Genomic DNA, 17,603 nt, shown 5'->3' on the forward strand with positions numbered 1-17,603 from the left:
GTCTATATATCCCTTCCCCCAGGTATGTATGGTAAAGAAAGGCAGGGAAAGGTTGCAAGTTGAATAAATCCTTTTATGGCCTCGAACAATCCCCATGAGCTTGGTTTGACAGATTCAAAGCTGCACTTGTTGAGTTTGGCTATAGACAGACAAAGTCTAACCGTACCTTGTTTGTTAAAGAGGTACTCGGGTTACCTTACTTATGTTGATGATATTGTGGTTACGGGAGTGATATAGAGGAAGTCCAAACTTTCCTGAACTCAAAATTTGAAATTAAGGGCTTAGGGGAGTTGAGATATTTCTTGGGACCGGGAGTCGAAGTTGCCAGGTCTTAAGATGGCGTCTTCATTTCCCAACGGAAGTATGTTTTCGGTCTTCTCATGGAGATTGGGAAACCATGTATGAAGTGAAACCACTCATAAAGATTCTCGAATTTCATTCCTCTCATACTCCATAAAGTAGCCATTGTAAAACATCTTCACATGATATTGCTATAGTTTTTTGTTTTTTTTTTTTTTTAGAAAAGGTAAAGTATGATTGTATAGCAAAAGGTCCTTTATACAATGAGAAGTTGTACAAAAGCTAACAAGTTGGACCTCAAAAAATTACCATCAGACATAACATCTTTAAATACGGTATGTATAGACAACCAACTCCTAAAAAACCCTATAGCCATGTTGATGACTTCAAACTTCAGAAGAAGCTCTGTGTTCAAAAGTTCTTTTGTTTCTTTCCAGCCACACTGCCCACAGAATTGCCATTGGGGTGGAGGACCAGCAGACTTTCCCTTTCTTAGTCAATCCAGATATGTGCCATTCCTCAAACAAGGCTTTCACCTCAGGCAGGCATGCACCAACTTAAATTCAGGGCCTTCAAAAAATATCTCCAAATTTCTGAAGCAAACTTGCAATGCAGAAATAAATGGCTGTCTAATTCTAGTTCCACTTTACAAAGATAGCATCTCAAGTCATTGCAGATGAAACCTTTCATCAGCAACATATCTTTGGAGAGGCACTTCTCCAAAGTTGTTACCCAAAAACTTGACTTTTGAGGGTGCCACTGTCCCCCAAATAGCCTGACTGGGAAAAACTTCACCTTCTCCCACTAGAAAGCTGTAAAAAGATTTACTGAGAACTTTCCTGCCTTGTTCCACTTCCATACTCTTGAGTCATGAGTTTGAAGGTTTAAAGCCTGGTTTTGGAGAGTAGTGAATAGATCTTCAGCCATCTAGACCTCTCAGTCATTGAAATTCCTTCTAAAGGATGGAGTCCAGCAAATGTTGTTGTCCCTCCTCACATAAGAGTCAGCTACCAATGCCTCCTTATCAGTAGCCATATTGAACAGAGCAGGAAACAACTCTTTAAGTGTGCTTTCACCGATCCAGGGGTCAAACCAGAATCTAATCCTTCTGCCATCTCCAATTTTATATCTGATCCATCTTCTGAAAAGTGTAGCAGCTTTACATATTCCTTTCATAAACCACAGCCATATGTCGAAGATGGTGAGCCAATATTCCACCCATTCCTGTCCAGCCCATACTTTTTTCTATTACCTTTCTCCATAGGTTATCCGGCTCAGTAGAAAACCTCCAAAGCCAACTACACAGTAATGCTAAATTGAAGGTCTTTATATGTCTTATTCCCAACCACTTTGGGATGGGGTTTACAAATCTGGTCCCAATTCACAAGGTGGTATTTGTGAGAATCTTTCCAATCCATCCACAGGAAGTCCCTCTTCTTCTTTTCCAATTTCTCTGCCACCTCTGAAGGGATCGGAAAGAGGACCATGAAGTAGGTCGGAAGGCTAGCTAACACACTCTTTATTAGAGTTATCTTCCCACCTTTGGAGAGATATCTTGCTTCCCAAATGGCCGGCTTTTGGTTCATCCTTTCTAAAATTGGATTCCATATGGCTTTGGATGTACATTTGGCACCGAGAGGCAACCCCAAATATTTTGGGGGGAGAGCCAACATTGCAACCCAACAAATCTGCCAATCTCTGAGTAATGGAAACCTCTCCAACAGCTATCATTTCACTTTTAGCTAGGTTCACCTTTAGGTCCAATACTATCTCGAACCAGAATAGATGTTTCAGGTTAATGATTTGGTCCTCCAAAGCATTACAAAAAAGAGTAATCTGCATATTGCAGAATGGGAATTTTTGTGCCATTAGTTCTCACTTCAAAACCCTCAAACATCTCTAGCTCTGCATCCCAATCAACCATTCTACCGAGACCTTCCATTACTAATAAAAATAGCAGAGGTGACAAGGGATCCCCTTGCCTCAAACCTCTCAAACTATTGAAGTTGCCTCTTACTGAACCATTAATTAGGACTGAGAATCTTGGTGTAGTTATGCAGACTTTCATCCAACTTCTCCACTTAGAGCCAAAATGCATTCTCTCCAACAAATAATCCAAAAAAGCCCAATTGACATAGTCATAAGCCTTCTTTAGGTCTATTTTACAGACAAGCCCTCTCCTCCCACTTCTTCTTGAATCAATTAACTCATTGCCTATGAGAACAACATCGTGTGTATGCTTGTTATTGACAAAGGCACCTTGATACTTAGAGATCAGTGTATCCATCACCTATCTTACTCTGGTAGCTAGAATTTTGGCCAAAATTTTGTAAACGCTGCTGCTCAAACTGATTCGCATCAAACGGTAGAAGGTAACAATAGAAATAAGTGTGCAAATCAAGTTCAAGGGTAGAAATCCATTGTCAAAAATGATAAGAAGAATACCTATTTGATTTTAAAATCAATCTCAAATTATCAAGACAGTCTGCAAATGGAAGGGTATATAAGATTTTTAAGCCAAGTCTCTGTTATATTCAAAACAAGACGGTTTTACCCCTAAAGCCCAATACCGATCTATACAGAATTTGAGAATGCTAGAATCAGGATGCTTGGCTAATTCTGTCATGGATGATCTTGAGATGGGAAGGATCTCGATGCTCAGTGTAATTTTAAGGCTGCATTGTTAAGGGACTAGCAATGGTTAAGTTGGGGGTGTCATAACTCTGCATTTTGATGCCTTAAGGGCATCAATTCAGGGTATTTTCGGCCTTACGATAGTCAAGATGTGCCATTTTCCCAATTAAATGCAATGTTCTGGCCTCTGAGGGTCTTTGTGCAAATTCTGGAGAAAACTAGAAAATTTTCATGGCTGAAATGCAGATTTTGGGAAGCTTGTGTGAAGTCCAACTAAGAGAGGGGGTGTTTTTGTGAAAAACTGAAAGCAGGAGGGCGCCTCCTAGCTACTAAACCCAATTTGGCGCCCCTCCTACTGTATTAGCATGCTCACCATGTCTTAACAAACCCTAAGGCGCCTTTTAACCCATTCTTTTCACTCTTAGCAAACCCTAGCCGCCCCTAGGTGTTTAATCTTCACCCTCCACCTCTTTTAATCTCAACCACTCATTCTAGGGCACTCTTTTTGTAGTTTTTAAACCCTAGGGCGCCACCTAACTGTTAACCCTCACCATTCAGCCCCTAACCACTAGATCTCAGCCCTCCATTCCATCTTCTATCTTAGCCATCCACTCTAGGGTGCCTCCCACCTCTTCTAATCTCCACCTTTCAACCTTAGGAGCCTCTCCTCCATTCATTTTTGGAAGCCCAAATCTCATCCCTACATAACATTGAGCGCCCTCTTCTTTTCTTTTCAGCCCTAGGTGTTAGACAGTTTTGTATGCCCTTAGCTTCAATCAAAATGATGTACTTTATGAGTTTATTGTAAATGAATAAAAGTGCATATTTGATTCATGTTCCCTTGGTATGTTTCTGTGTAATACCCTTAAATTGGACACTTAATGAGACTCGTGTTAGTTTAGAATGTTCACAGCCAATGGGTGGGTCTGGGGAGACCTATCCTGACAAGGCTGACACAATGGTACCACCAAGTCGGTTGGGGTGCCTTGTCTCAGCTACCAGGGTGAGACCCTAGGCACATACAGTGTGGGATTAATTGAATCTTTGAACTGGACCAGATTTCCAGTATTGCCCTGGACCTTGGAGATTGATGGGCAAAACTGAAAAGTTACACCCGACCCCTAGACTCGATTATGATACTGCACTAGGTGTCGGATTGGGCTGTCTTTGATGTACCAATCAGTGAGATCCTTAGCGGGGGTCAAAACCTGGGTATGTTGGGACAGTCTGAGAATTCATCTGAGTGGGTGATCATAGTGACAGGATCAGCCCCTTGTCGGACAAAGGTAATGATCGGGGATGCATTCTCACTAATGGAAAGCAAGACTGTCGGCAGCCGATTTCAATCATTGAGATTTGTTTTGCAAAATATATTTTATATGAGATAGAAAAGTATATAAATTATGGTTTCGAAATGATTTGCAAAAGGTTTTAAAACCCGGGATCCATACTTGAGAGAGTGCAACAGTGTTCCTTACAGCCGAGGGAGAGGTCCTCTCTTGTCGGGCAGTGTATGATCATTATGGGCTGAGAGGTTAAGTATAAGACCATTGAGGATAATACCTGATGGGCTAATCTTGCATCTGCCCACAGTCCCTGGGTGTTACAAGGTGGCTTGGCCCAGGGACCACTTAGGGTAAGTGTTGGGCCCATAGAGCCCATCTGATGGGTTTTCAGGGGGTGCAATATCCATAACAGTGTATTCGACCAGGCCTTGTAACAGAGGCTGGGCTGAACCCATGTGGCTGATGTGTAGATCAATGTTTGGGTCCCACGTCATACAAGGAAGCCCAACTGGGTAGTAGTTTGGAAGGCTAAATGAATACATAACCCTAAATGGGCCTTAAGCCCATTTCGAACTGGGCTAATTTGATTAGTCTTTAAGGGGCGAATTCTGAGATAAGATCAACTGATAGGATTGGGCCCACACCCTATCCACTCAGAGAGTCCAAGATCTAAATGAGATTTAGATCTGGAAACTTCCTAAGTAGATTATGAGATGACTGATCTAATCTGCAGATAAGATAAGGATTATCCCTTATCTTGAAGGGACTTCTAATCTAGATATGATTTGGGTTAGCAACTCCTAATGGGATTAGGAGCTGATCCCTTTAAGTCTATAAAAGGAAGAGGGGGCGGCAGCCTTTAGACACATCAACACAACAGACAACCAACAGTCTTGTCTTCAGAGCTGAGATCACAGAAGAGAGAATTCTGCACCCTGCAAATACTCTCTAGCCGCCTCCTTCCTACAGCCGCCGCCTACAGCAGTTCGATCTCCATTCCTTGGGAAAAATAAATATTGGATCTTGATTCCAATCTTTTGGAGAAAAGATTGGTGGGAATTGTATTCACAAGCCGTCCAGGTGCTTCTTGAGAAGGATCAAGTTCTTTTGGAAGAACACTGCTGATTCTGCTCCACCCTGCACTGCGCCATCTTCAGTGGGAGCAGGTTTTGGATCCTACCTTGGGCATGAACACCTCCATTGAGAGATATTATTTCTCTGTATCAGGTATTATCTCTCCCTACTCCTTTTGGTTCAGATCTGGTTCAGTTTATGGTTCAAAAATGATCCTTAAAAATATGATTTTTTAAATGGGGAATTCGAGTCCCTGTTGAAGGGAGAGAAAATTTTTTGAAATTCGCCCCCTTATTCCGCAATCTTTGGGCGTCCATGTGATGGATTTCCTATCCCTTCACTAGGATCACTCCAGAATCATCCTAACTCTCCAGAAACCCTAGAGCGCCCATAACTTTGCTAAAACCCAACTGCCGCCCCCTCTTTCTCTTTATTCCCAGTTGTGTCCACCCTTCTCTATAAAAAGGACCCTAGGGGCCCTAGAGAAGGGGTTGGACAATTCACCCAATTAACAAAGCTAAGGTTTCTTGAGGAGTTCAATGGTTGTAGAAGGGGAGGACACCAAGTTCTTGTCAGGAGGGGTTCCTGCAAGCTGTTCAACCAATCTGCAACTACCGCCACTGGATCTGATCAACCATTCTTTTCTTTTCTATTATTTTTATTTATGCAATCATTTAGATTTAATTCTTGTTCGTTTCTCTATTTTGCAGATCTGAATTCATTCGGTTCAAGGCTAAGGTGTCTCGAGGGGTTCGAGGGTTGTAGAAAGGACAAACACCCAGTTCTTGTCAGGAGGGGTTTCTGCAAGCTGTTTGGCCGATCTACAGCTACTGCCACCGGATCCGGATTCCGAATCATTTTTTTATTTATTTCTTTTATTTCCTTTGTTGATTCCCATACTTTATTATATTCTAATCTTTATTTATTGTTTTGTTTAAATTCAAAACATTTAATTTCAGCAATAATAGATTTTATTTTTGTATTTTCTGCCATTCCCAATTGCATTCTCTTATCCGGATCTAAGTATATATTAATTTTTCACTTACTTCCCTGTGGATACGACCCGTTCTCACACATTTACTAGGATAGTAGTTCTTTGAGAAACGGTAAAAATTATAAATATTAAACCAATGTTTCAAAGTGGTTAACAACACGCTTCCGGACACACCATTAAGGAGTCAAAAACTCTCTTTGTTACACTCCTTTTTCTTCTTTCCTCCTCATCCAAAAACTTTCCTTCTTCCTCCGCATCAATATCAGCTATTATTTTCAAACATTTTGTTTTTTCCTCATCCAACCTTGCCCTTTCCTGCTGCCAGGATTTAATTTTTCTTTTCAGCAATTGCAGTTTTTTTTTTAAATATATGGCTTTCTGAACCTGTTAAAAAAGCTTCAGCCCACCACTGCTGAACGTTTGTTGCCAGCTCTTCTGATTCCAGCCAACAGTGCTCCAGTCTGAAAGGGTGGTGGTACTTTTTTAGCCCCACTGTATCTAATAAGAGAGGAATGTCATTAGAAACTGCTCTTGGTAAGGCTTCCTGACTAGAATTGGGGAAAACTTCTTCCCATTCAGAAGAAATCAGAAATCTGTCCAATCTGACTAGAAGGTTCTTCCTGGTTATTAGTCCAAGTATACTTTGCTCCAGAAAGCGGCAAATTTATCAGACCCCATCTCTGAATGAATTCCGCAAAAAGTTTCATACTCCTGCTACTTCTGTGACAACCCTTTGTCTGCTTGACAAACAGTGGCGTTGAAATCTCCCCCTAACACCAAAGTTCCTTCCCAAATCTCTCTGACACGGTCTAGTTCTTACCAAAATGTAGTATTGTAGGTAATGATCAAAACCAGGTATACATACATACATATATATCAGGATGCCATTTTCACTTTGAAATGGTTGTGCTTGGGCTAGTTGCTTAAAAATCAGTCATTTTTCATTTGGATATTCTAAATGCAGTATTGTAGGTAACGACCAAAACCAGGTATTTGTGCCAATATAATGGGAAACAGAATACGAATATACATCAGAACAGAATGATCATACCTCTCCATCAGATCCGCGTATGGTGAGACGATAAACCACAGTCACACTTCCATTTTCAGAGAATATAACATCACGTACTTCTCCACACCAACCTAATAAAAAAGAAAACATAAGACAGGCAGCTAATACCATGATGAAATTTATCTATGTAATTTATCCATCAGTTAGGCGGAGAGCTCACCACCTACACAACTCATAAATATGAATTTTGGTTATTGCAATCTTGGAAATCCAGGCCCTTCTGGTGTGGCAGGACTTTTAGAAACTGGGAAGAAACTCTGGGAAGGTAAGGAATTGGAGACTTACCAAGGGCCAGGCTCTGACTTATATCAAAATTTAAGGAGATTTGTGTGTTGTAATTGGATGGTTGAAAGAAAATCAGGAGGGTTCTAGGAGGTACAAGCATACATTTTGAGAATTGCTACATGGATACCACATTCTGCCAATAGTCTAGCAGATAGTTTAGCAAAAGAAGGGGCATTGAGAAATCATATGTTCTGGGGACAGATCCCCTAAAGTTTAAAAGGTAGTTAGCCAAGGCTATCCGCATTGTTGGGAATGTATATTTGCAGAGTGTACTATTTAATCCTTTTATTGATAAAATTTAGAGTTGTTATTCATTAAAAAAATAAACATTTTATCCCCACCCGAACACAACTTTTTTTTATTGGCAACAGAAAACAGGAAATTCGTTGATTTAGAAAAGAATTATATAACAAGAGGTTGTGAGTTTACATTTTGATAAGCCCTCAACTACCCATTCGGGCGCACAACATGAGACCCAGGCCCAAGACACACAGCAATCAGGCCCGGCACGAGAGAAACATCTGATTCTCCATGTACAACCTCCACTGAGGTTCGTTTACGTGAGGAGGTCACGTCCCTCCAGTTAGTTAGCAGTCACAGTCGAGTCCATGTGCAGGAGAGACTGAAGAGAGAGTATAAAATATTGTAACCCCCCATCTATTCGGACAGGAAAAGAAAACTTTACTATTCTCCTCCTTCCTTCCTCTTCTACTTCTTCCTTCTCTTCTTCCTCTCTTCTGCTCTGTTTCAGGAGGGTGAGCTCCCTCGAACCAGATTAGATTCTCATAAATTCAAAGTGGTCATATCAATTGGTATCAGAGCCACCCAGATCCATGGATGCACGGATGACAAGGCTTGAAGACCATCTCAGTCATCTTGAGGGAAATCAGAGGATTCAGAAAGGGATTCTGGCCAAGCTGAAGATGATTTTAGACAAGCTTGGCACGATGGTCGGTTCTCTAGAAGAGCATAGTCGCCGAGCTCCTTCCATCAACACTCCTTCCGAAGAAGATGGAGGATCGAAGCTGATAGAGAGCGTTGGAAAACCAATAATGACAACAAGATCATCAACAGAAGTTGAGACTTCAACCCTAGCACCGAGCTCAGTGATGTTAGGTGACAGAATAGGGGAGGTGGTTCAGAAGGGCAGTATGAAGATTATACCCCCAACCAAGATCTACCAGCATCCCAGCCCTAGTCAATTCGTCACCCCATCCATTGCTATCCATGTAGCTCGACCCCTGGTCCCTGTTCTCTCCCCTCTCACTCACTCCCTTAAATCGAGCCTGTCAATACCCAGCCAAGGTTCATATCAGTTGCTCAACCCCTGGTCATCATTTTCGCTGGTAGCAACCATAACCCGACCCATCTCACCATGCCACCGGAAACCTATCTCTGCTCACCCTCTAGTTTTACAGATCCCTGTTCTTTTCCCCTTCCATTTCAGTGGGTGAGACCCTCCTCTGTATAGCGTCCCTTGGCACCCTTCGATCCCACTCACAGCCCGTATTATTATTACCAATACAACTCAAGCAAACCTTATCAGATGCAAGGTAAGGAGATTGCTTAATGGCAGGCCAGTGAGGATGAATGCACCTTTGCTCCCTAGTGACAACCATGAGTTCTGGTTCACTGTTGGAATTAAGCCCGGTGGTCAAGGAACCTTCGTCAACGAAGATCGTACTGGCCATGTGCTTGCTTTCACCAAGTTGTTACGATGTCGGCAGATTCTTTCAATCACTGACAGTGGTGTCAAAATAACTAAGGCAAACTCAATGATTTGGGTTTTGGTTCCCAACAGGACCTCTAGACACAGGTCAACAACGAAAAGGTGAAATGATAGGTAATGGTGAGAATCCAAGCATCATTAACGTAGTCGTTGTTCACCTTGTCCATTCTAGCATCTCCAGTGGTGCCATATCCTATATCTGGGTAGATGTTGTTGTTGTGAGTATGCTCAGGCAATTTGGAGTTGGATTAATTAGTGCTCGTCTTGTTGCTACAAAGAGATTTGTCATTGTCGTCATTGTCGTCATTGTCCCTGCCTCAGCTATGCCCTCACCAAAAAAGGTAATCCGAGTCCCTCTCTTTTATTTTTTGGGAGTTAGATGGATATTTTCCTATGAAAGTGGTTCCTTGCAACCAAGAAACCAACAACTTGCAAAGAGGCGGGCAAGTAGGACCAGCTATTGAGATAAGTAAAGGCCTGTTTGTCCACAACAACATCTTGAGGAACCCAAAAACTCGTGGTCACATATGCCAGTTCTTAGAGTTGGCCCTCACACTTTTGAAGGGAGTGCCTTCTGATGACATCAAAGAAAGCCCATCCATTTGCTCTTCAGTTTCAAATGTTTTCAATGATTTTAGGGGTTATGAAGAGGACCCTATAATTCATGTTTATGGGGCCCACACTGGGTAGTGTGTGCTTACAAGTTTTTTGTCTTAACCTTTATCGGTGGTTGTTCGATGAATTGCACACTAGAAGTTTTTCAATAGCTGAATTGCTTTTGCAAGTAGATGATGTTGACATGCTTCACACAACCAGCTACCACCCCCAGGCTGATGGGCAGTCCGAGGTGGTCGACCAGTGCCTAGAAACGTATTTGCGTTGCTTCATTGGGGAGAAGCCCAAACAGTGGACCTACTAGCTTCCGTGGGCAAAATAATGGTATAACACCACATATCAAGCTTCAACAGGAACCACTCCGTTTAACATAGTATATGGGAGAGAATCTCCAGCAGTGCTGCCATATGAAAAGGGAACTTCTACAGTAGCTGAGGTAGACAACCAGTTGTTGAGCAGAGATGAGATATTGAGATCCCTTAAATTGCATTTGCAGAGAGCACAACAGCGCATGAAGTTGTCCTACGACCGCAATCACCGGGAGCTTGAAATTGCAGTTGGGGATTGGGTCTATTTGAAGCCCCAGCCTTACCGGCAAGCTTCAGTAGCCCGACGAGTTTGGAAGAAGCTAGCTCCTCAGTATTTTAGCCCATTCATGGTGAGTGAACGAGTGGGACAGGTGGCTTACAAATTGGAGCTTCCTGCTTCCTCGAAATTACACCCGGTTTCCCATGTCCGTATGCTGAAGCCTTGCCTAAGCCCCACAACTAAGGTCAGATTCTCATAAATTGAAAGCGGTCTTATCACATTTCATATAGAAATTGTGAGCATAGCCCCTGCTATCTCACCCCAGTACATATTTTTACATTTGAGCCCAAAACAATTGTTGTCTAGTAGTAGCCTCTTGCTTTGCTAACTCATTGGCCAAACTGTTGGCTGATCTTTGTACCCCATTATATTTCTAATTGCATCTCTTGAGAAGCACTTAAATCTTCTATTTCATTTATGTAGTTCCAGTTAGCTTTACTACCCTTCATCAAACAGCTGATAATCACTTTGGAAGAAGGGGGCTGAACAACATCAAAGGCAGAAGCAATACCTGTCTTAGAAAATAAAGAAGAAGCAAATGAGGATTCTTTCAACCAAGCCATAGCCTGATTAAAAAGGTCTACCTCCTTAGCCATAAGGCCAGGAAAGCTAGATTTGGGAGTAATTGCCTGTCCTGAATGAGAAGAAGCACCTGCAACCGCATTCTTTTTACTTCCATCAGCTACATTTGAATGGCAACATGACTCATACCACCTGAACCTTTGTTTGGATTCTTATATTTCCTTAGGGCAGCTGGACTGAGATGAGGATAAAGAATCCAACAGGTGTCTACTGTATATTTTTCTTCCCCGTAGTGAGTACACTTCAAATTTTTCTTGTCTCCATCCTTACTTCCTTTAACCAAAGCAAATACAAGGACTGATCGTTCAGTTGGCCAAAACTGAACCTTACTTCCCATCTCTTTTCTCATTTCAATTGGAGATCAGGTAGCTCGTCCTCCCTAAGATTTGGAGCAAATGCATCATAAGAGGGATTTAGCCTTGCAAGAAACTTGATTATTCTAACTTTTTCAATCTGCTTATCATGTTTTCCTTATCCTAGGTGCTTTCCTAGTCCAAAATTAATCAATGATCCAGTCCAGCTCTTCCCAAAGACCTTCAAGCATTTTTTATTGGAAACGTTAACTTCATTACTATAACTTAAAATAACTTTCCAGATTTAAGTACAGCTGTCAACCCCTAAGTAGGTGTTGAGCCCCCAGTAATCTTTCTTACAAAACTGCCCAGAAAAAGACCTTCAAGCATTTTGAAACCAATGTTTTAAAATGTGGCGGTGTGATGCAAGGTGTTTCATGGCTGGGAGGTGTAAGGCATAGTTCACAATGTAGGAGGCATAAGCCTCTTGAGCACAAGAGGCACACAAGGGGGATGGGGACAATGATGAGAGAGGGGGGAAGAAGAAGAGCGAGGATCTCATTATTGTTTTGTTTCTTTTTTTATGAAAGTTGTCTTGTCAAAGTGGAGGCAAGTGAGTTGGAGCGAGGCAAGACCTGCACAATTTGGGAAGAAAGGAATTCAAGGATTTTTAATGATAAGGAAAGGAATAGAGATGCCATCATTGAAGCAGTAATTGTTGGAGTGGTCCATAGGGTGGCAAATTCAGCCCCTCTCAAAACCAAGATCAGTCCATTTTGATCTCCACCAGCTTCAGAATATATTAAATTGAAGTATTGAACTTTAATGGAAGCAGTAAGGTAACCTAGGGTCTTCTGGTATTGAAAGAGCTTTCAGAGACAAGAATGGGACAGTTATGGCTTTATTTTCTGGTCCTATTGGTGTAGGTGGTTCACTTAGAGCTGAGGTTTTGGTGGTAATGGAAGGATTAGAGAAGACTTAAGGAACTGATTCAATTGAATATTCGTAAGCTTATTATTGAAGGATATTCAAAATTGGTTATAGATTGGCTGCAAATGGAGGATATTGGACTGTGGAAGTTTGCTAATGAGAAAAGATTGCTCAATCAGTTAGCTCAAGGTTTATAGATTCAGTTACAGTAGGTAAAGAGAAGTGTCAATGCCTTTGCGGATACTCTTGCTAAACAATTTTAATTTAGAAATGAGAAATCTATCTCATTTGTCAATCCAACTATGATTTTCAGGAAACATCAAAATAAAAAAAGCAGCAACTGTTTTGGGCTGTGTTGTAATATGAGCTTCTGTTTTCTACTGGGGGAGGGTTTAGAGAGTTTACCTCTCCACTGGTTCCCTTGTAATTTTTCTATTTAATAAAAAGTTTCTATTATTGATCAAATAAACAAATTAGGCTGCATTAAAAAAGAAGTTACGAGGTCTGAGGTCTAGGGGCGAACTTTCATTCCTTTCTCTTTCCCCCCCTTCCCTTTCCTTTTCTGTTCTTTCTTTTCTCTTAAAGAGGCATGTGAAAGTGAAAATGCTGTAAACAGACTGGGGCTTTTTACTAGAAGTATTGAGAATCAGAGGATTTGGAGAAAGGTGGTGCATGTGGGTTAAGAGTTGTATCTCTTCATGCCACTACTCCATTCTAGTGAATGGGGTAGCCAAGGACTTCTTCCCAGCAAAGAGAGGTTTAAGACAAGGAGACCCTCTTTCTCCTTTTCTTTTCACCCTGGTAATTGGTGTGTTGAGTGTCCAGATTACTAGAGCCGATGCTAGAAATTTGCTTAGAGGGTGGAGAGTAGGGAGGAAGAAAATAGTTGTAACCCACCTTCAAATTGCTAATGACTTGATTCTTTTTTGTGAAGGAGATCCGAAGGAGTTGGAAATTTTAAAGGTCTTGGTAGAGAATTTTGAAAAGGTCTCCAACTTGAGAGTAAATTGGAATAAAAGTTGTGTAGCTGGAATTAATAGGCAAGAAGTAGAAGTGGCATCTTTGGCTAGATCTCTAGGTTGTGAGGTAAGTGATTGGCCTCTCAAGTATTTAGGCTTACCTTTGGGAGGAAACCCAAGGTCAGTTAGCTTTTGGTACACAAGTTTGGAAAGATTCTCAAAAAGACTAGTGGGTTGGAAAAGGAACTACATCTCTTTAGGGGGTAGAATCACTCTAATTAAGTCAACACTAGCAAATTTGCCAGTGTATTTTTTGTCTACCTTCAGATTGCCTGTTAAGATTGCAAACCAGGTTGAAAAAAATAATGAGAGATTTTCTGTGGAACCTGGAGATACTAAAAAGGATCATAGGGTAAAATGGGAAGTGGTGTCTAGAAAGAAAGACAAAGGGGGCTTAGGGATTGGAAATATTAGAATAAGAAACGCAGATTTGTTAGGCAAATGGCTATGGAGGTCTCCTAAGGAGCAAGAGAGTTTACGGCATAAGGTGATAAAGAAGTATTCATGGAATGGCAGACGCTGGACTCGACCCAAGGGCTTCGCGCTTTTCCCCGTGGAAAGATATTGTTGGTATCTTGCCTATCTTCTCTCCTTTCATCAGGTATGATGCTTGTGTGGGTAATAAGGTTCTTTTTTGGGAAGACTTCTGGATTGGGGAATCTCCCTTTTAGGATAGATTCCCAAACCTATATTCCCTTTCTTTGAAAAAATCTCAATTTAACTTTTCTTTTCATGTTTCTGGGGATTCTTGGGATCTGGGACTAAGGAGAGGTTTGAGAGACTCAGAAGTAGATTCGGCAAATGATATTTTTTCTCTTCTAAGTTCAGTTTTTTTAGACCACTCTTCTCTTGACAGTAGAAGTTGGACTGAAACTTCTACATGTAGTTTTTCTTGTTCTTTGTTTTTCAATGCTTTGGTCCTTCCTTCTAACCTGATATCTTCCTTTCCTATAAAAGAAGTATGGAACGCTCCGGTCCCCCCAAAAGTAAGGGCTTTTTGTTGGGAAGTGGTTCTCCAAAAAATCAATACCTTGGAAGTGCTTCAAAGAAAGAGACCAAATTGGTGCTTGTCACCTCATGTCTGTAGCCTTTGCTTGAGGAATGGTGAGACGGTGAATCACCTATTAATCTCTTGTCCTTTTAGTGCTCTAATTTGAGATTGGTTCTCCTCTCTCTTTGATTGTAGGTGGACTCCTCCCACAAGCGTAGCGGATTTATTTAACCCTAGCTTTTTCCTACAACCAAAGAAGAAAGGAAGGGTGATGTGGAGAACAACGAGGGCAGCTATCTTGTGGGCAGTGTGGGAAGAGACAAATAATAGGATTTTCCAAGGGAAAGAAAAATCAGCTCCTGAAGTTATTGAAGGGATCACCATCAAGGCAGTACATTGGCTAAAAACTCTTGAACTGTTCAAGGATGTCTCTATAGATGATTTGTTTAGAGGTTGGAGTATTTTAACAAGGTCTTCTACTTCATCACCTACCATACAAGCAGTTTGGTCCCCTCCTATGCAATGTAATGTCAAACTGAACTTTGATGGCAGCTCTATTGGGAACCCCAAACCTTCTGGAATAGGGGGGTGTTTAGAGATGCGGAAGGAAAAATCCTAGATTTGTATTCTGATCCAATAGGTTTGGGGGACTCGCTTAGAGCTGAACTATTGGCTCTCCTCTAGGGGCTCAGATGGGCCAAGCAATTGGGTTTTCAACAGTTAGAAGTGGAGGGGGATTCCAAATTAGTAGTAGGTTGGCTGCAATCAAATAGTTTGGGAACGTGGTCCCTTGGACAACATGTAAGGGAATTATTGAGGCTCACAAGGGAGCTGGGTGCACAAGTGTATTGGTCTAGGAGGTCAGCAAATGCTTTAGCTGACAACCTAGCAAAACAAGGGGTGAATCGGGAGGTTTTGTTTTGTGCAGTATTGTAAGTTATTTGTTATTCAGGGGTCACCTTTTACTTTAGAAGGTGACAGTTGTTCCTCTGGTTTTATCTAATGAAAGTTACCGTTTCCTATCCAAAAAAATGAATTGATTTCACAATTAGACCAAGGTCTCCATGGGAAGCTGACTATTTTAATTTTCCTTTCAAACATACCTATAATAAGCTGGTCCACACAATTTGGACTGATGATAGATCTGAATTTCTCTTATGATAGCAATGACCCAACCAGCCCACGAATTCCTCTTACACTACTCCCAGTGTCTGCAAGCTTTCACCGCTCTCTAGTCTAGATTTGTTGGGCACCAGAAGTTGCAGTTCGATCTTCACTCTCTAGAGTTTCTTTTTCTCACTCTAGGGTTTTGAGCTACTGTAATTCTAGAGCTCTCTTTATCTTAATATAGAGAGATAGGTGAATTGGGTGTGTAAGATCCCCACGAGGTTTCCAAAATTTAAGAGAAGTAATAATAAGAGAAGAAAACCCCTCTCCACTTAGAGATTGGAATCTTTATATCTTTAGTCCTTCTCCAATATGAGTGGCTAGGATTAAAACATTTTTTAATATTGTAGTGAAGTCCAAAAATTCCTTGGTATTTTTTCTCAAGTCCTTGGAAATTATCACTTAGACCCTTTCTTGCAAAGATAAATTTAACTCTGCCCCTCCACACAATAGTATCCTATTCTGGTTAGGAAAAACCACATGTGTGTCATTGTCTGGGCCAACCACCATTAATATGAAATTTATCCAAGAGTTCTACTCAGACTGGGGAACCTCCTGAAGATGTCAAACTTGTTCAAAAACACTTCTAAAACAACTGCAAGCAAATAATAACCCGGGTATATTAGGGTTTCCCTAGTTAATCAACAGCGCAGGATAAGCCTTAGAAACTATCCTACAAGTTCCAAGGTGCCAACCAGCTGGTTGGTAAGATCTCCTGCTGGTTGTAGCGGAGACTTGGGATCAAATCCCGCCTGCACCTCGGTTGGGAGGTTATGGGTTGGGGGATGGGCTACCCCCGTTGTGTAGCCCTTCAAAAGATATCAAAAAAAAAAAAAAAAAACTTTCCTATGAGTTCTAGTGCTACTAGGATTCTTCCCATACTCATCCCAGGGTGATCCAGGACCAAAATATAAGAGTTCTAGTGCAACAAGGATTGCACCCCAAGAGTTCCAGTTTGACTAAGATTTCTGACATAATCATTTCAGTTTTATCCAAAGACTTGTATACGAATCTTACTCTCGCTAAGAATCTACTGCTAGAGTCCTAATTAAACTAGGACACCTAGCCAGAGTCCTAATGTAAACCAACTTCTTGGTTGTGACACTCTCCTCTTATCTAAGGGTATGGATTCCTTATTGGCAATCACCAGAACTGCAATATCACTTTCAACCTCCCAACATATAGAATATGTTAGTGACAATCCAATGGTGACCTCACCCATAATAGTACATAAAGTAACTAATTATGATACAACAACCCTGAGGATTCCCCAAGTTCAACGGCAAAAAAGTCCACGCATCTGAACGATTCTATTAGCTGACAATGACCAAGAGATACTATGATGGATCAAACTCAGTTAGATCAGTATCAATGTGTATAAGATACACATCCACATGGCATCCTGGAGACTCACCCCGATAATTGAGATATCACTATTAACTATCTATATGCCAACCATATAGTGGTCTCCCAAGTCCACCCTTTGTTGGGATATTCTAGGTTTACAAGGAACTGAGTCATCTACATCTCCCGTGATGAGTCTCACTCATCACCCGAATGCTCTACAATGTAACCTTTGAACTGGATAACAAAGAACAGAAACAAGCAATAACAAGGATGCCTCTAACAAAAAGTCTTATTCTATTGATCAAAGAAACTGTACAAAGGCACAAAATGGCTTTAGATGAGCACATGGAAATTGTAGAGATATAGAGCAATAATTAGTGCTGTTATATTGCTGTCAGTTGTTTTATTGTGGTCCTCACTGCTGCTGTTACTTGTTTGCTACTTTATATTTGCTGTTAGGTTGTGTTAGTGATGTTAGCTTTTGTTAGTTATTTGCTTATGTAAGCAGTAGGGGCATTAGTGTAATTGCTGTCTTATTTTTTGATGTTAATATAAATATTTGAGTGGGACGGCAACTAAGGTCAACCCACACTCTTCTCTCTTCTCCTCTCTCTCCTCTTCTTCTTCTTCATCTTTTCTGTTACTTTTTCTTATTAAATTCACATCAAGAATTGGACTGATTACAGTCCTAATTAGC

At 41.1% G+C, this 17,603-nt stretch overlaps 1 protein-coding gene across 1 annotated transcript in view; it reads right to left on the reverse strand.

Moving 5' to 3' along the window:
* Positions 1-17,603, reverse strand: part of LOC148862232 (DNA repair RAD52-like protein 2, chloroplastic) — a 44,533-nt gene that overhangs the window by 5,265 nt on the left and 21,665 nt on the right. Inside the window, exon 3 of the mRNA XM_088981558.1 lies at positions 7,340-7,431. Within this exon, the coding sequence (XP_088837684.1) occupies positions 7,340-7,431 (92 nt within the window). The remainder of the gene's footprint in view (positions 1-7,339; positions 7,432-17,603) is intronic.

Source organism: Nelumbo lutea, chromosome 3 (assembly GCF_056320005.1).
Source record: "Nelumbo lutea isolate HS-2025 chromosome 3, American lotus-T2T, whole genome shotgun sequence".
NCBI lineage: Eukaryota > Viridiplantae > Streptophyta > Magnoliopsida > Proteales > Nelumbonaceae > Nelumbo > Nelumbo lutea.